Source organism: Hemiscyllium ocellatum, chromosome 28, assembly GCF_020745735.1.
Source record: "Hemiscyllium ocellatum isolate sHemOce1 chromosome 28, sHemOce1.pat.X.cur, whole genome shotgun sequence".
In the NCBI taxonomy this organism is placed as follows: Eukaryota; Metazoa; Chordata; class Chondrichthyes; order Orectolobiformes; family Hemiscylliidae; genus Hemiscyllium; species Hemiscyllium ocellatum.
The window spans coordinates 30499908-30516005 of NC_083428.1; the positions used below are offsets into that span (position 1 = coordinate 30499908).

General features: G+C 40.0%; 1 protein-coding gene across 1 annotated transcript in view; it reads right to left on the reverse strand.

Moving 5' to 3' along the window:
* lonp1 (lon peptidase 1, mitochondrial) overlaps positions 1-16098 on the reverse strand; it is a 41798-nt gene that overhangs the window by 7237 nt on the left and 18463 nt on the right. The window contains exons 9-16 of the mRNA XM_060845887.1: positions 14701-14839; positions 13779-13957; positions 11924-12011; positions 11557-11679; positions 8053-8169; positions 7367-7507; positions 4313-4478; positions 987-1195 (exon numbers count right to left, since the gene is read on the reverse strand). Of these exons, the coding sequence (XP_060701870.1) occupies positions 987-1195; positions 4313-4478; positions 7367-7507; positions 8053-8169; positions 11557-11679; positions 11924-12011; positions 13779-13957; positions 14701-14839 (1162 nt within the window). The remainder of the gene's footprint in view (positions 1-986; positions 1196-4312; positions 4479-7366; positions 7508-8052; positions 8170-11556; positions 11680-11923; positions 12012-13778; positions 13958-14700; positions 14840-16098) is intronic.

The following is a 16098-nucleotide window of genomic DNA, read 5'->3' on the forward strand; positions in this document are numbered from 1 at the left end:
ACACGGATGATCTCTGGAATAGGAGGCCTAACATACGATGAACGACTGAGGATCCTGGGATTGTCTTCATTACAGTTTAGAAGGTTATGGGGAGATCTAATAGAAACTTACAAGATAATGCATGGCTTAGAAAGGGTGGACACTGGGAAGCGGTTTCCATTAGGTAGGGACACTAGGACCAGTGGGCACAATCTGAGAATTAGAGGGGGTCAATTTAGAATAGAAATGAAGAGAGATTTCTTCAGCCAGAGAGTGGTGGGCCTGTGGAATTCATTGCCATGGAGCGTAGTGGAGGCCAGGACGCTAAACGTCTTCAAGGCACAGATTGATAAATTCTTAATCTAGCAAGGAATATGGGGAGAGTGTGAGTAAGTGGTGTTGAAATGCCCATCAGCCATGATTGAACGGCAGAGTGGACTCGATGGATCGAATGGCCTTACTTCCACTCCTATTTCTTATGGTCTGAAATATAAATGCACTTTTTCCTGGAAAAAGTAGTGGAGGGGAGAATGAATTAATTCGGTTTAGTTGCCCTGAAGGTTTGTGAATACAGAAGCACTTGGGGTATTTTAATTGATCTGTGCATTGCTTTTATCTTAGACAGCAGAAGAAAGTGATGCCTCTTGATGCAACCAGCTTTTTTTATTATGGTTCATAATAACCAGGGGAGCAAAGGATGAGAAAATGCAACTATGAGAGGCATATTAGCACTGTGAAGGAAGATACTGTAATCTGACAAATGTTTGTTAAGCTACAACATGTCAGAACACAGGCTACCTCTTGGCTGCTTGGACCAAAATATGGTGGGAGCTCAACCACTGGACATCTTGGGGATCCAACAGCAAGAAATACTGAGCTAAAGTTTCACTGATCAAACAAGATGGTGCTGCATCATGGCAACACATGATTTTTCTTCATTCTGGCCTCAATGAATGCACAGATTTGAATTATTAAAAAGATTCTCAAACAATATACTCAAACCTTACCTCAGGCACATGGAGGTGTATGTGGGATTGAATCAAGAAATCATTGCTATCATCTTTCTGCATGAGAAAAGCCCTTGCAAATGTGTAGGCAATTTTCGCACTTTCCTTCATCACATCTCCCAGCTGACCAGTCATCTCAAGAGAGCCTTCTTTACTTTCCTTATCCCTTGGCCGACGAAGAGAGGTTTCAATAAAGAGAGTTGACCCACCTGATTGTGAAGATTTGAGTGGTTAATTTAGATAGTTTCTCGTGTTGTAACATACAAAGTCATGTTTATTTTCTACCTAGTTCTTCTTAAAGGGCAAGGGTAACTACAGATATTTTACGTACTAAAACATAATGAAGCTCATGATTGATGGCTTTCATGGAGACTGTGGATGTGTTATGAAATTTGAAGTCAACATGGCTCAACTAAGTTACTTTGCCAAGTTCTCCTTAGAATCTGTTATTAAAAAGGTAAGTTAAATTCTGCACAGTGGGAATGTGGAAACCACCCAGAGCCTAGTCTTACATTATTTCCAGTGACCAACTGAGGATCAGTGATAGCAGTAAGATAGTAGGTCTGCTAACTCTAACCCCACAATTCAGACATGGATAGAAGAGTTATTAATATAGTGCATTTACTCTCAAAAGGATGAATGTAACAAGTTTACACCATTGCCTCATCATTTTTACAGAATAATTTGTTGCCACCTATTCCTGCTTTGAATTATTATACAGGCAGCCCAAAATGAAGGATCAGTATCAACATAAACAAGATGTGACTAGGATTTTGTGATTTCAGCCTTCAAGGAGCCAATAGTTCAACTTTTACTACAGATGTGCCATGCTAGTTTTCAACCAGTGTAATTATTTAAATGTGAGCAAACGAGAACAGCAATATGAAGAAAGAAACTTTTTTTTTTCAAATTGCCTGGTATTTAATTTAAATGATGAACAAAGAACAATATAGCACAGGAACAGGCCCTTTAGCCGTCCAAGTCTGTGCAAACACATTTTGCTCTTGCATATTAAAACGGTCCTCCCTTTCAGGATCTGTATCCCACTATTCCTTTCCTGTTCATGCACTCATTTGTCCAGGTGTTTCTTGAATGCTGCTATTGTATCTGCTTCCACCATCATCTCTAGCAGCACGTTCCAGGCACTCACCACCCTGTGTGTGAAAAACTTGCCTCGCACATATCTTATAAAATCCTCCCCTAGCACCTTGAACCTATGTCCCTAGTAACTGACTCCCCCACCCTGAAGAAAATGCCTCATACTTTCCACTCTATTCATACCATTCAATCTTACAAACTTCTATCAGGTTGCCCCTCAACCTCCTACATTCCAGTGAAGACAAACTCAGTCTATCCAACATTTCTTCATAGCTGAAATGCTCCACACTAGGCAACATTCTGGTAAACCTTTTCTGTACTGTCTCCAAAGCATCCACATTCTTCTGGTAGTGTGGGGACCAGAACTATATGCAGTTCTAACTAACTCTTACTAATTCAGAAGGAACTAAAAACTTTAGACACGCAGACAAGAAAATTACAGATGTGAACATAGAGAAATACAAGTTGTTCAAGATTGTGCATAAGATCGCGCAGAAGTGAAAAGGTACTTTGAAATATGTATACTAAAGAATTAACATATCAGAGCAGGAGAAAGCTTGGAATATTACAGCACTGGTTACTTAATCAATTGAAAAGTGACAAAGGGAGTGAACATTGAAGGTGTTGAGTGGGATGTCAATCAAGCAAAGTTGCTTTGTCTAAGATAGTGTTGGAGCTGCACTCAGAGACAAGTGAAGAATATTTCACCATTCTCCTGAATTGTGCTATAGATGGTTGACAGGCTTTGGACACTTTCTGCAGAATTCTTGGCCTTTTGACCTGTTTTTGTAGCTACTGTAGTTATAGGGCTGGCCCAGTTCAGATTTTTGTTCAAAGGCAACATGCAGATGTTGATGGTGCAGTAATTTCAGCAATTCTAAAATTTGGTAAAATCTTGCCATCAAAACAGGATGGTGGTCTCCTTCCTCATCTGTAAGTAAGATACCAGTGAGAACATCAACTAATCACAAAAAGACATGACCCACTCTCACTAGCATCCTTACATATAGATGAGGAAGGACATCACTTCGACTGGGACAACACATCCATCCTAAGACAAGCCAAACAGAGAGACACACGAGAATTCCAAGCAGTTGGAATGCTATCAACAAACATTTACCACCCCCTGAGAAAAAGAACAGGAAATTACACCACACTAACTGAAGGAAATCTAAACACAAACAAAATGCGGGCCAACCCACCAGTGCTTTATCTGGAGGCTCACTGATCAAGTTACCTAGTATGGTGACAAAACGTCTGAAAACAAACCTTCCAGCCAAGCAAGCAAACCTCCATCCATAATAAGTCTGATTTTTTTTTAAAAACTCAAAAGGCTAACCATTAATTGAAGAAGAGTCATCATACACCTACAAGTCTAATACCAGAACTTAAGAACCAAGTATGAACAGCATCATATATCCCCAAGAATATGACTTTCGAAGACAAAAGAGGCAGATTTCATATAACTTCTGAAAATTACACAGTTGTTCAATAAGATAATCACAGGTAAGGAAAGAAAAATTAATTAGAAAATACATGGATATTTATCCAGCAAATTGCTGATTGAGACATAAAACAACTGATCTTGCAAAAGGGGAACAAGATTTCAAAAATCATTTTCAGCGGGTAAATAATCAGATTTCCACATCTGTCTGGATTCTGGACTGATTTTATAACCAATGAGACCATTTCTGAGGAATAATTGGTTGGAGAAAGTCAGATGGTACAGGTTTCTCTCTGAACAATAATAATTTGCAAATTGGTGAACAATGACACATTTTGTCAAGAGTTTTCTTCTTGACTGTCAGAGTTTTATAGCATGTAAATATGTCCTGAGATTAGAATAACTTGGAAGAATATTACATCGACAACACAGGGTGTGGTGAAGTCAGGGGCAGGGCAGAGATGCACAGAAGGAATACAGGAATTCTTAGGGGGATTTTAGCATGGGAGGGGTTAGAGACAAGAAATGGACAAGCCACAGGAGGTTTTAAAAGTTTGCAAACTTGAAGCAGATGTAGGACAGCAAGTACAAGGCTGATGGATAAACGTACACACCATTAATTAGGGCAAGGACAGAAGAGATTTGGATAAACTCAAGTTTATGGAGATTGAAAAAAGTCCACGCAAAACAGCATTGGAATAGTCAAATAGACAAGGTGGAAATAGATGAAAATCAGCTATGGCGTTGTTCTGACTCAAAATCAATACAAAACTCAACCACTTACCCAGAGCTGTCCAGGCTAAACCCATTACAACACCCGGAGGAGTAACATCATACATCCTATCCACTGTGAAAACAGGTTTTCCGACAAAGTCTTGGAGGTTTCCAGGGGTTATCATTACTGCGTCAGCCTCCTTGTGTACAATTTTGTAAGCAGCCTTGCGAAATACCTGCAGAGGGGAAAAAAGGTCAATTGTGACTGTAGAGGTCCAATTAACAAATAAAGTACAAAACAAAACTGCAAATGAGGTGCAGAGATGTAAAAGCAGTTGAAGAATGATTAGCTTAAATAGTCGGTTATTAAGAATGGTGGGAAATTTCTGTGAAGCTAGTTTTTATTTCTGCTAGGAAGCTTGTTTTGGTTTGGATTAGATTAGATTACCTAGTGTGGAAACAGACCCTTCGGCCCAACAAACCCACACCGACCCACCAAAGCGCACCCACCCAGACCCATTCCTTTACATTTACCCTTGCACCTAACACCTTGGCAATTTAGCATGGCCAATTCACCTTACCTGCACATTTTTGGACTGTGGGAGGAAACCGGAGCACCTGGGGGAAACCCACACAGACACTGGGAGAATGTGCAAACTCCACAGTCAAGAGTCAGTCGCCTGAGGCAGGAATTGAACCCAGGTCTCTGGCGCTGTGAGGCAGCAGTGCTAACCACTGTGCCACCCACTAAAGCATTTAATATTTGTAGCAAGCAGAACATTGTTGCACGGTGGTTCAATAGTTAGCACTGCTTCCTCATAGCGCCAGGGATCCGGGTTCGATTCTAGCCTCAGGTGAACGTCTGTGTGGAGTTTGCACATTCTTCCCATGTCTGCACAGGTTTCCTCCAGGTGCTCCAGTTTCTTCCCACAATTCAAAACGTGTAGGTTAGGTGAATTGGCCATGCTAAATTGCCCATAGCATTCAGGTGCATTAGTCAGGGGAAATATAGAGTAATAGGGTGGGGGAATGGGTCTGGGTAGGAAACTCTTTGGAGGGTCGGTGTGGACTTGTTGGCCAAATGGCCCGTTTCCACACTATAGGGATTCTACTTTAAAAAAATATTGAGAGGAGTATTGGCAACAGTAATCAGGGAGCAAGCGGAAGCCCAGGAGTCCCTGCATCTTTCAATGTTGGATTTAAGGCACAAGGACCTGTAAGGCGTTCAACAAGGTTCCCCATGGGAGACTAGTTAGCAAGGTTAGATTTTACAGAATACAGGAAGAACTAACCATTTGGATACAGAACTTGCTCAAAATCAGAAGACAGAGGGTTGTTTTTCAGACTGGAGGCCTATGACCAGTAGAGTGCCACATGGATCGGTGCTGGGTCTACTACTTTTCCTCATATACATAAGTAATGTGGATATGAACATAGGAGGTATAGTTAGTAAGTTTGCAGATGACACCAGAACAGGATCTTAATCAGATGGATCAATGGGCTGAGGAGTGGCAGATGGAGTTTAATTTAGATAAATGTGAGGTGTTGCAATTTAGGAAAGCAAATCTTAGCAGGAGTTATATATTTAATGGTAAAGGTCCTAGGGAGTGTTGCTGAACAAAGACCTTGGAGTGCAAGTTTATAGCTCCTTGAAAGTGGAGTCGCAGGTAGATAAGATGTCAAGGAGGCGTTTGGTATGCTTTCCATTGTCAGTCAGAGCATGGAGTATAGGAGTTGGGAGGTCACATTTCAGCTGTACAGGACATTGGTTAGGCCACTTTTGGAATACTGCGTGCAATTCTGGTCTCCTTCCTATTGGAAGGATGTTGTGAAACTTGAAAGGGGTCAGCTAAGATTTACAAGGGCTTTGCCAAGGTTGGAGGGTTTGAGCTATGGGGAGAGGCTGATCAGGCTGGGGCTGTTTTCCCTGGAGCATTGAAGGCGGAGGGGTGACTTTATAGAGGTTTACAAAATCATGGGGGGCATGGATAGGGTAAATAGACAAAGTCTTTTCCCTTGGGCCCGGAGGGGGGGGGGGGGGGGGGGGGGGGGGGGGGGGGGGGGAGAAATGAGAAAAAGAGTCCAGAACGAGACAGCATATTTTTAGGGTGAGAGGGGAAAGATATGAAAGGGATTGAAGGGGAAAGATATGAAAGGGATTGAAGAAACAATGTTTTCACATAGAGGGTGCAGCGTGTATGAAGTCAGCTACCAGAGGAAGTGGCGAGGCTGCTACAATTACACCATTTAAAAAAGGTATTTGGATGGGTATATGAATAGGAAGGGTTTCCAGGGATATGGGCTAAGCACTGGCAAATGGAACTAGAGGAGGTTGGGATATCTGGTCGGCATGGACGGGTTGGACCGAAGGGTCTGTTTCTGTGCTGTACATCTCTATGACAAACAGTTACAATAGGAGGTTAGAGGTCAGGAATTCTGTGGTGAGCAACTCAGCCCGACTCCCAAAACCCATCCACCATCTACAAGGCACAAGTCCAGGAGTGTGATGGAATACTCCCCACTAGCCTGGATGAATGCAGTCCAACAACATTCAAGCAGTTTCTAACCATTCAGGACAAAGCAGCCCACTTGATTGGCACCATAACCACTGTCTCCACTATCGCTCAGCACTGGCAATGTGTTATCTACAACATGCACTGCAGAAATTCACTCAAGATCCTCAGACAGCACCTTCCAAATCCATGACCACTTCCATTTAGGAGAACAGGGTAGCAGATACATGGAAACAGTCATCTACAAAGTCCCCTCCATGCCACTCACCACCCTGATTAGAAATATGGCCACTTCTTTACTGTTGCTGGGTCGAAATACTGCAAATGCCTCTCTGACAGCATTGAGTGTTAACCCACAGCACATGGACTACAGCAGCTCAAAAAGGCTGTTCACCTCTACCTTCTCAAGAGTAATTAGGAACAGGCAATTAATGCTGGACAGCCAGCAATACCCATGCCCACAAGTCAACAGAAGAAAAAAGTTAGCCTTACCATTGATGCCCAGATCCCATGAATGAATATTGAAAACAAAAGTTGACATTGAATATATAATAAACTGAGCAGCCCTCTCCAGGTTGGAGCATATATCTCAATAACCATAGTGCACTCACCTTCTCCACCTGTTTTTGCAGATTGCGAACTCCACTTTCCCTGCAATACTGTTTAATGAGAACAGTAAGTGCTTCGGATGTAATCTGCACTCCCTCCTTCTCCAGACCACAGGCATTCAGAGCTTGAGGAACTAAGTAACGCTGCAATAAAGTGAGAATCAAGGTTTACAACCCAAAGACAAAATATTGTAGAGATTTAAGTATACTAATTGCATTCTTGAAGGCAATCACAGCAGCCAATTTGTCACACAAACAGTGATGAGATGAATGACTGATTTATCAATTTTTGATAGCATTATTTAGATGATAATTGTTGTCTAGGGCACAATCAATCAGAATTTCCTAGCATCTTATGACCAGTGCCATGGGATATCATAATCTATTTGAACAGACATGGTATTAATGTCTCAACCAAAATATGGCATTTGAAAAATCATGCATTTTTTTTTCCTGTTCAAGAAAGAAAAGTGGGATTTGAAACTCATGATCTACTATCTCAGCACTGGAACAGGATTACTATGAAACTCTGGAAACACTAAATTATTTGTTTGCATCCAACTTGCCAAGGCACCATTATTATCATGATGCCCCACATTCACAATCCCTCACACAATACAAAAAGGTATCATGTTCAAACAATATGGTCCTTCAGATCTACTCTATTGGCTTCTAAAGAACAAATATACCTCAGCAATTGCAAGCTTCTCTTGTGCTACATAACCAGACACGTTAATCATTTCCATTCGATCCCGGAGAGGTTCTGGAATGGTTTCAGTCACGTTAGCAGTGCAAATAAAAAGTACCTAGCAAATTGAGAGATATGGGATTAGAGCAGATTAGTCCACAACATATCCTTTTTCAGCATCCTATCAAGTTTTCAGATTCTCACGAGGCACAGTTTCACAGATTGGAGCTGCTCAGATGAATATTTAACCACAACCCAGACCATATGCAACCAACGATCTCTGGTAATCTCATCCACAAAATTTAGACTTCATTGTACCAATATTTCTTTATTCAATTTTTTGGTGGGACACAACATATGGAAAAGGCAGTTTTATTATGGTTTTCCAAGACACAGTATATTGCACTTTTACTAGTAGTAATGTCACTGGACGAGTAATCCAGAACTCCAGGCCAATTCCTGAAGACATTGGTGTTTGAATCCGACCATGGCATTTGAAAACATGGGCTTGCAGTAAAAAAATTTGGAATATAAATGTTAGCCTAATGGTTACTGAAGAACGATGTGAAAATCCACCTAGTTCACCGTTGTCCTTAGGGAAAGAAATCTGCCATCCTTACCTGTTCGGGCTTATATGTCATTTGTAGTGGACTCTTATTTGCAGATAGTCTAGGAGGTGCTAGAGCAATGGATCTGATTTCAATGGCAAAGAGTTTAATTTAAAGGGGCAAATCATAGAAGGAGATAGTGTAAAGCCATGATATGCTTCTCCTTCTGTGTGGGAAGTCAGACACAGTTCCACAGCTCAGGACTAAAACGTGTACAGGAAGTGTCTAGCTGCAGATAAAGATTGGAGTTGGAGCGGCAGGTAGGGAAACTGCAGCAACTGCAAGGTTGAATGTATCATAGCCAGCACATACACAGCGCTGGTCACTGCGTAGATTGAGATGCCACAGGCAAGGACAGAACGGATGACCACCAGGCAAACAAGGAAGACTAGGCAAGGTGTGCAGGTGTCCTCTTTGTCCATCCCCCTGCAAAACAGGTAGTGTTTTGGATATTGTTGAGAGGAATGGCCTCTTAGACAAAAGTGGCAGTAGCCAAATTTGTTACACTTAGGTTGGCTTTGCTGAATGGGAGAAGTAGTGTGGGAAGGTTACACTAATAGGGAATTCAAGGGTAACTGATACACCTTTGTGTGGCTGCAAACAAGGTGGGACTTTGCATCCCAGATGCTAGGGTCAAGGATGGCTTGAAGTAGCTCCATTCTGCAGCAGGAAGATGAACAACTAGTGGTTAGGGTAAGAAAAGGGATGAGAGTCTTATAGCAGAATATAGGGAGTTAGAATTAAAAAGTAGTACATCAAAAATCAGGGTTGCTAACAGAATCAAATGCTAGTCAGAGTAGAAATAGCCAAATGTAACTGATTGACATGTGATTGTAGAGATGGTAGAAAGAGGTGTGTTTCAGATTCCTGGGACATTGGACTGATATAGGTTCCACCAACCCCAGAACAAGTTGGCTGGGTTGTACCTGGGCAGAACGGGAACTGATGTTTCAGGGAAAGTAGTTGCTACAGCAGTTCAGGAGGGTTTAAATTAAAATGACAGGGGGTTGGGAACCTACACAGGGAGATAGAATGGGGAAAACAAGAGCCAAAACAAAAGACCAACTGGGAAATAGGAAAGGCGATAGGCAGAGAGTTCAAGGTGAAAAATAGAACACAAGAGTAAGCACGTGGGGAATGTACAAACTGATTATAAAAAATTTCTTTTGGTATGTGAAGATAAATGTCAACCCCTTATAGTCAGAAACAATGAAAGTTATGAATGGTAACAAACAGATGGAAGACTAAATACATATTTTGCTCCTGTTGCACAATGGAGATCAGAAGAAGTAATATCCCACACACTTGGGAAATGTGGTCTAGTGAGAGGGAGGGACTGAAGGAAATCAATATTTGTGAAGAAATAACAGTCTGCCCATTGCACATAAATCACATGTCTGTTCTTCAGCTTTCATGGCAATGAAAATAAGATAATATAGTGAAGACACATCATCACAAGAACAAGCGCTGATTCTAAAACTGATCAAAAAATGTTATTTCTCAAACATATTAACTTTAAATATACAAACATATTTTATGACTAGTTCCCAATTTAAAAAAAAATGATGGCTTATGAAATTACATCCAGTAAGATTTAAGTTTTAGTCAGGACTAATTTCAATAAGTTTTGCAGTTGATGATGCAACATTGGCTGAGGACTAATGATAACATGTTGAAAAGCAAAAGCAAGTGAAAAAGTAAAAATCAGGTTAAGCTTTCAGCTACTGATCACAGGTACCATCTAGCAGGATGGTACCCAAGATGATGGAATTGTGTCTAGTTGTGATATCCTCAATGAGCTGTAATACCGTCCATGTGCAGCAGCAACAATCATTGTACAGATTCTCTAGCAACTGAGGGGTAAATGGAACCTTATCAATCAATAAGCACATCGACCTGGACCCAACATACTGACCACTGCAGTGGACAGTTGAAACTGGCACCCGAAAGCGGCAGATTCAAACCACTATAAATGCCAGAGGAAAGATCACAGAAGCGCTTCACAGGAGGCTCCCAAGCACTGAGGATGTCACCTAGACAGGGGACGAAACATCTGCAACACAAATTCCCAGCTCTGCGAACAGAACCACAACAAGGAGCACCCAAGCTACAAATCTTCTCCCAAACTTGGAGCCTTATCTGATTAATAGTTTAAAAAAAGCTTATAGTTTACAACTAATTATATTGATTTCTTGTCCTGTAAATGTTGATTTCAAGTAATAAGTTAATTCAATATAAGTAATACCACAAAGTGAGTTCAGTGCTTAAAATTAATAATTTGAATTAAATGGCTTCAAGCTAAAAATGGTATAAAATTTCATGCTGGATTATTTATTCTGAACAGGAGACAATAAGTTTAGCTTTCAAAACCACAACTGTGAACACGACGTTAAAATCAATTCAGTGGTAAATTCCAAGCTATCATGCTGAAAACTACTTCTAAAATTGCATTGTGGGCATTACTGGCAAGGATGAAATTTCTTGCATTATCCTTCAGAGTTGCTTGCTGGGTCATTTCAACACTGACCCACATTACTACAGATCTAGAGTCACACACATGCCAGACCAGGTTAAGGATGGCAGATTTCTTTCCTGAAGGACATTAGTGACACAGATGAGTTTTCATGGTGCTATTACCAAGGCTTTATTTTGCCGATTCATCAAATGAATAAACTGAATTGGTGGGATGTGAACCTGTGTTTCCAGGATTTTAGCTGCTGGACTACTAGCCCAGTTACCTTACATTGTGAAGCCACAGCCTCTTTGAATTGACAGGCTACACTTTAACTGAAAATTAGAATCAATGGCAAGAAAAAGTAACTTCCATTTCAGTAATCTTGCAGCAGACCCAAGAAAGGAGAGCAAAAGTTGATACAGGAAGGGAACTCAAAACATACTTTTGACAAGTCAACAGGCACATCAAGATAATGGTCCAGAAAGTTAAAATTCTGTTCTGGATCAAGAAGTTCCAAGAGTGCAGAAGATGGGTCTCCCTGATAACCACGACCAATTTTATCAATCTGGAATAGGCACAAATAAAAATTACAAACAATTAGACATGCAAGAACATTTTCAATCACGTAACTAACAGTGGACAAGCAGCACTTGGGTCATTAATAAGTGATCCAATTGAATTCAGTACAATATGAAATCTGTACATGTGAAATGGCAGTCAAAATGTGAAGTTTTAACACCATCTGTTTGTTAGTTAAACTCCTCAGAAACCAGGCCAATGCTGATCACAACTAGTTTAGAGAACGTTACCTCATCAATAAGAACTAATGGATTTTCAGTCTTTGTTTTCTTCAAGCATTGAATGGCTTTTCCAGGCATAGCTCCAACATACGTTCTCCTTTGAAAAAGGAAAGCAAAAACATATGGTTTGCTACTACTGCTGACCACCTTTTTATGTAAACGATGTAAACATTTTACAGGTGACAGCAACAAATACAAGAAGATCTGAAATAAATCAATACCAAGCCCGCAATGGCTCACGTCTAGGCTAGCAAACTGGGCAGACAAATAGCTATGGAATTCAATAGATAAAAATTCAGTGATGCATTTTGGCAGAAGAAATGGAAAGCAGCAGTATGAACATAATGGCACTATTTTTAAGATGACGCATGTGTATTAGTTTGGGCAGAAATCTAAAGCAAAGTTTACAGAGACTTAGCAAAATGCTTCTAGGCATTGAGGGGTTTAGTTTCAAGGTTAGATCAATATTGTTTTCAATTAAGTAAAAGGAGATTGAGGGGCGATTTGACAGTGGTGTTCAAGATTGATGGGCTTGGAAAGGTAGACAAGGAAAATCTCCTACTATTAGTTGATCGTACATGGACAAGCCAACAAAGATGCAAGGCTTGGGAAGAGATCCAGTGGGTATGAGAGGAAGATATTTTTAAAAAAGTTGCCGATCTTGAATTTGCAGCCCACAGGGGTGGTGGATATGGAAAAATCTTTTGATTAAAAAAATTAGACTAGGTACGTGAAGAAAATTAACCTGAATGAACACAAGGGCCAAGCAGGGAAGTAGGACTAAGCAGGGCTCTGTAGGGAGCCAGCACTAATTCAATTGACCAAAAAGCCTCTTTGTGAGCTATAAATGACTAAGTATAAAAATGTTGCACAAAGAAAAATCAATGATAATTACAATGTGGATAGCAGCAAGAGGCAGGTCATTGTGTCACCTGTTGTAATGCACTGTGAGGGAGTAGTTTATCTTTAATGATCAATAACTCATTAATTAGCAATTTAAGAAATCAAAATCCTCCTAGCTGATGCTATAAGAGGTTTGTTAGCTTTTGAACTCAGTGTAAAACATGATCTTTATCCTGAATTCAGCAGCACATCCCAAAAGCAATCTCATTTTAACTCTTGCACTTGTAGTGTATCATAAATGTTCAAATAGCTTTTCTTATCTCTAATATTTCTTACATTCATTATGATACCAATAGATGCACCTCCGAATACACAGCATTAATTTCTTAGTCTACTAACCTTGTAAAGAGTGCGCAAATATGTAGACACTTAAAAATGCATAAAATTTAGTATAAATAGAATAGTGCTATTTACATTACCTCCTTCCCTTTAGGTTAGGCCCAAAAACACCACAATGCAAAATTAACACAATTATGTTAATATATCATTAGTGTCATCATATCTCTAATGGAGCAGAGCCGATAGCAAAAAAATTAACAATGGTACCTGCAGAAATTCTGTAGTACTGTTTATTTAATAAACAATGCTACATAGGTATTTATAAAGAAAACGAGCATAAGTGAAACAGCACGTAGCCACACTACAGTACTGCACAGCCACAAGTGGAATGAGGGAGAAGAAATCCACCAGGATTCCTGTTACTGATCATTAACCAATGAGGATCATGAAATTAAGCTGGGATGAAAATTGACTGAAGTACAAACAGATGATCACAAAAATCTATACTTTTTAGATACATTATTTTAAGACTAATTTGCACTTAAAACACTAGAATTGCAGTTATTTCAATATTAACAGCTATACATGGAATGCCATTTGCAAGCTTTTATCACAGTTACAATCAGGTGCAAATAGGAAGACTTTAGCAACTATATTACTTAAGTGCAGATGATTACAATACCTGTGACCCTTGATTTCTGCGACATCAGTCATTCCTCCAACGCTGAACCGGAAATATTCTCGGTTTAATGCTCTTGCTATAGATCGAGCAATGCTGGTCTTACCAACTCCAGGTGGACCACAGAAACATAGAATTTTTCCTTGGGTTGTACCACGCAGCTGGCTAACTGCAATAAATTCCTGGAAACATGGAAGTGATGTTCCATTACAAATTTAGACTTACAGATTTACCTCACCTAACAGGAGTGTCATATCATCATTACAATGAAAACGTTTTACAAAGCATCATTAAAATCAGTAGGAATTTCACTAACTGAAGAGACCAGAGAGTACATTGGGAACAATTGAGGTAATTAGTGTTGATCAAATTAAGGCAGAGCCCAATAAGGAGGTAGTAAAATGGAATAATGAGTTATGCAGATAAACTTTGAGATGGAAGATTGGTAGAAGAGAGCATAAATACAGTCATGGACTGTTTAAGCCAAGATGGCCCATTTAGGTACTGTATATCCTTAAATTTTGCATCAATGTGAACAGTTTCCATTGGGATATATCTGACTTCTGAATTTAAGGAGAAAGCAAAACAAGCATCTTTTAAACCCATGCGGAATTAACTTAAGTGCTTATACGATGACCTAAAAATGTTTAAATTTTAAATGTATAGAAAGTAATTCTTATTATATAGACAGACTTGCCCCTCAGTATGCCAGCAGCTCAAAACAATCTCTAATTGACCCTAACAACTCTGAAGGATGATACGGAAATCAAGGGATAATTAATCCAATTTTCCCACTCCAGGGAAATAGAAGGGATCTAGTCAGCATTGCTCCAAGCTGAAGAGATCGTCTAGTAAACCTTTTATATCAGAGCACAGATCAATCCCTCTTTGACGTATATAGCACTGACAACTGATCAGCTCATACCAGGATGCGTTTTTTGACCTCATCCATGCCATAATGATCCTCCTCCAATACTTCATTGGCTCGTTTAAGATCCATATTTTCTTCACTGCATTTTCCCCAAGGCATTGTTGTCAGCCAGTCCAAGTAATTCCGAGTTACACTAAACCAGGTGAAATAAAAATAATATTAACCAACAACACCTAAAGTAAACTACAATCATGCAGCCCACCAGTTAATGACTCTTTTACAGAACTGTTTATAAATTAAAAATCAAAGCTTCACACACACTAAAAATTAGTTTGAAAACACTGAGCAGATCTCATGTTAAGTTGGATGTTATGCTGCTTATTATTTTAGTCTTACACTATACAATATAAGCACAATCTATTAATCTGCCAAAAGGGTTACACTGCTCCTTTAAAAGTTGAGAGTCTATCTACCCTAAATAAGAAGCGCACAGTCAATTAGGGTTAAATTAAAATAACAGAACAGATTTTTACTTTAATTATTTTAGGCCTATTTAGAGCTATGATATACTTACGAAGCAGATGGGACATGAACGCATGCCTCCTGGCTCAGACGCTGTTATTGGGAAATCAGTGACGGCAGCATCATTGAATGACGAGGGTCAGAGGCTAGACAGCCTTTAATATCAGTTTGGAACTATTACAAAGGATAGTCCTACAGCATTCAAATGTTAACCATGTTTCTCTCTCCACAGATGTCAGGTTTACTGAAGTTCTTTGGCAATTTGCTTTTATAATATTGTAGTTGCCATTTCCCAGATGTTCCTCATTTTTACTTTATCTATGCTGGTTCATTTCCTTTTCTTAAAAAAAAACAGTATTTTGGCACTCCTGTTCCACATTTCTGATTTATTTCCTTGCCAGCTAAATCTGCACTTCATTGATTTGTTTCTGTTCTCTCCTTCTCTGTTTAATTTAAGCGGATTTAATTTCTAGTATAGGACAACGCCTGTATCAGGGGAATCATTTGCCACAGTTTCAGTTACCCGTGGTTTACCGTGGCCAGATCATATTATAGGGAACGTTCCGAGATTGCCAGGAAGGTAAATTTCCCATTAGAATGAATGAGTTTGCTTCTATTTGTGGTAGGTCCTGGAACGAGTGGGAGTGGGAGTGGGAGGCGGGGGGAGGAGGAGGAGGAGGAGGAGGCGGCGGAGGAAGAGAGAAATAGTACTGCTGTATTCCTGTCCTTTCCAATTGGTCCTCACTACTTCAAAGTTGTTGTCACCTCCCTATTTACACTTTTCATTAAGACATTCATGCCCCGGTTCAGGTCACAGATTTCCTGTCACAGCACTCTGCTTTCCCACAACACCCATGTTAATTTTGCTGTTTGTTTCTATGCCAGTCTGTACATGACTCTGAAAACTTTGAGATCATCACCCTGGAGTTG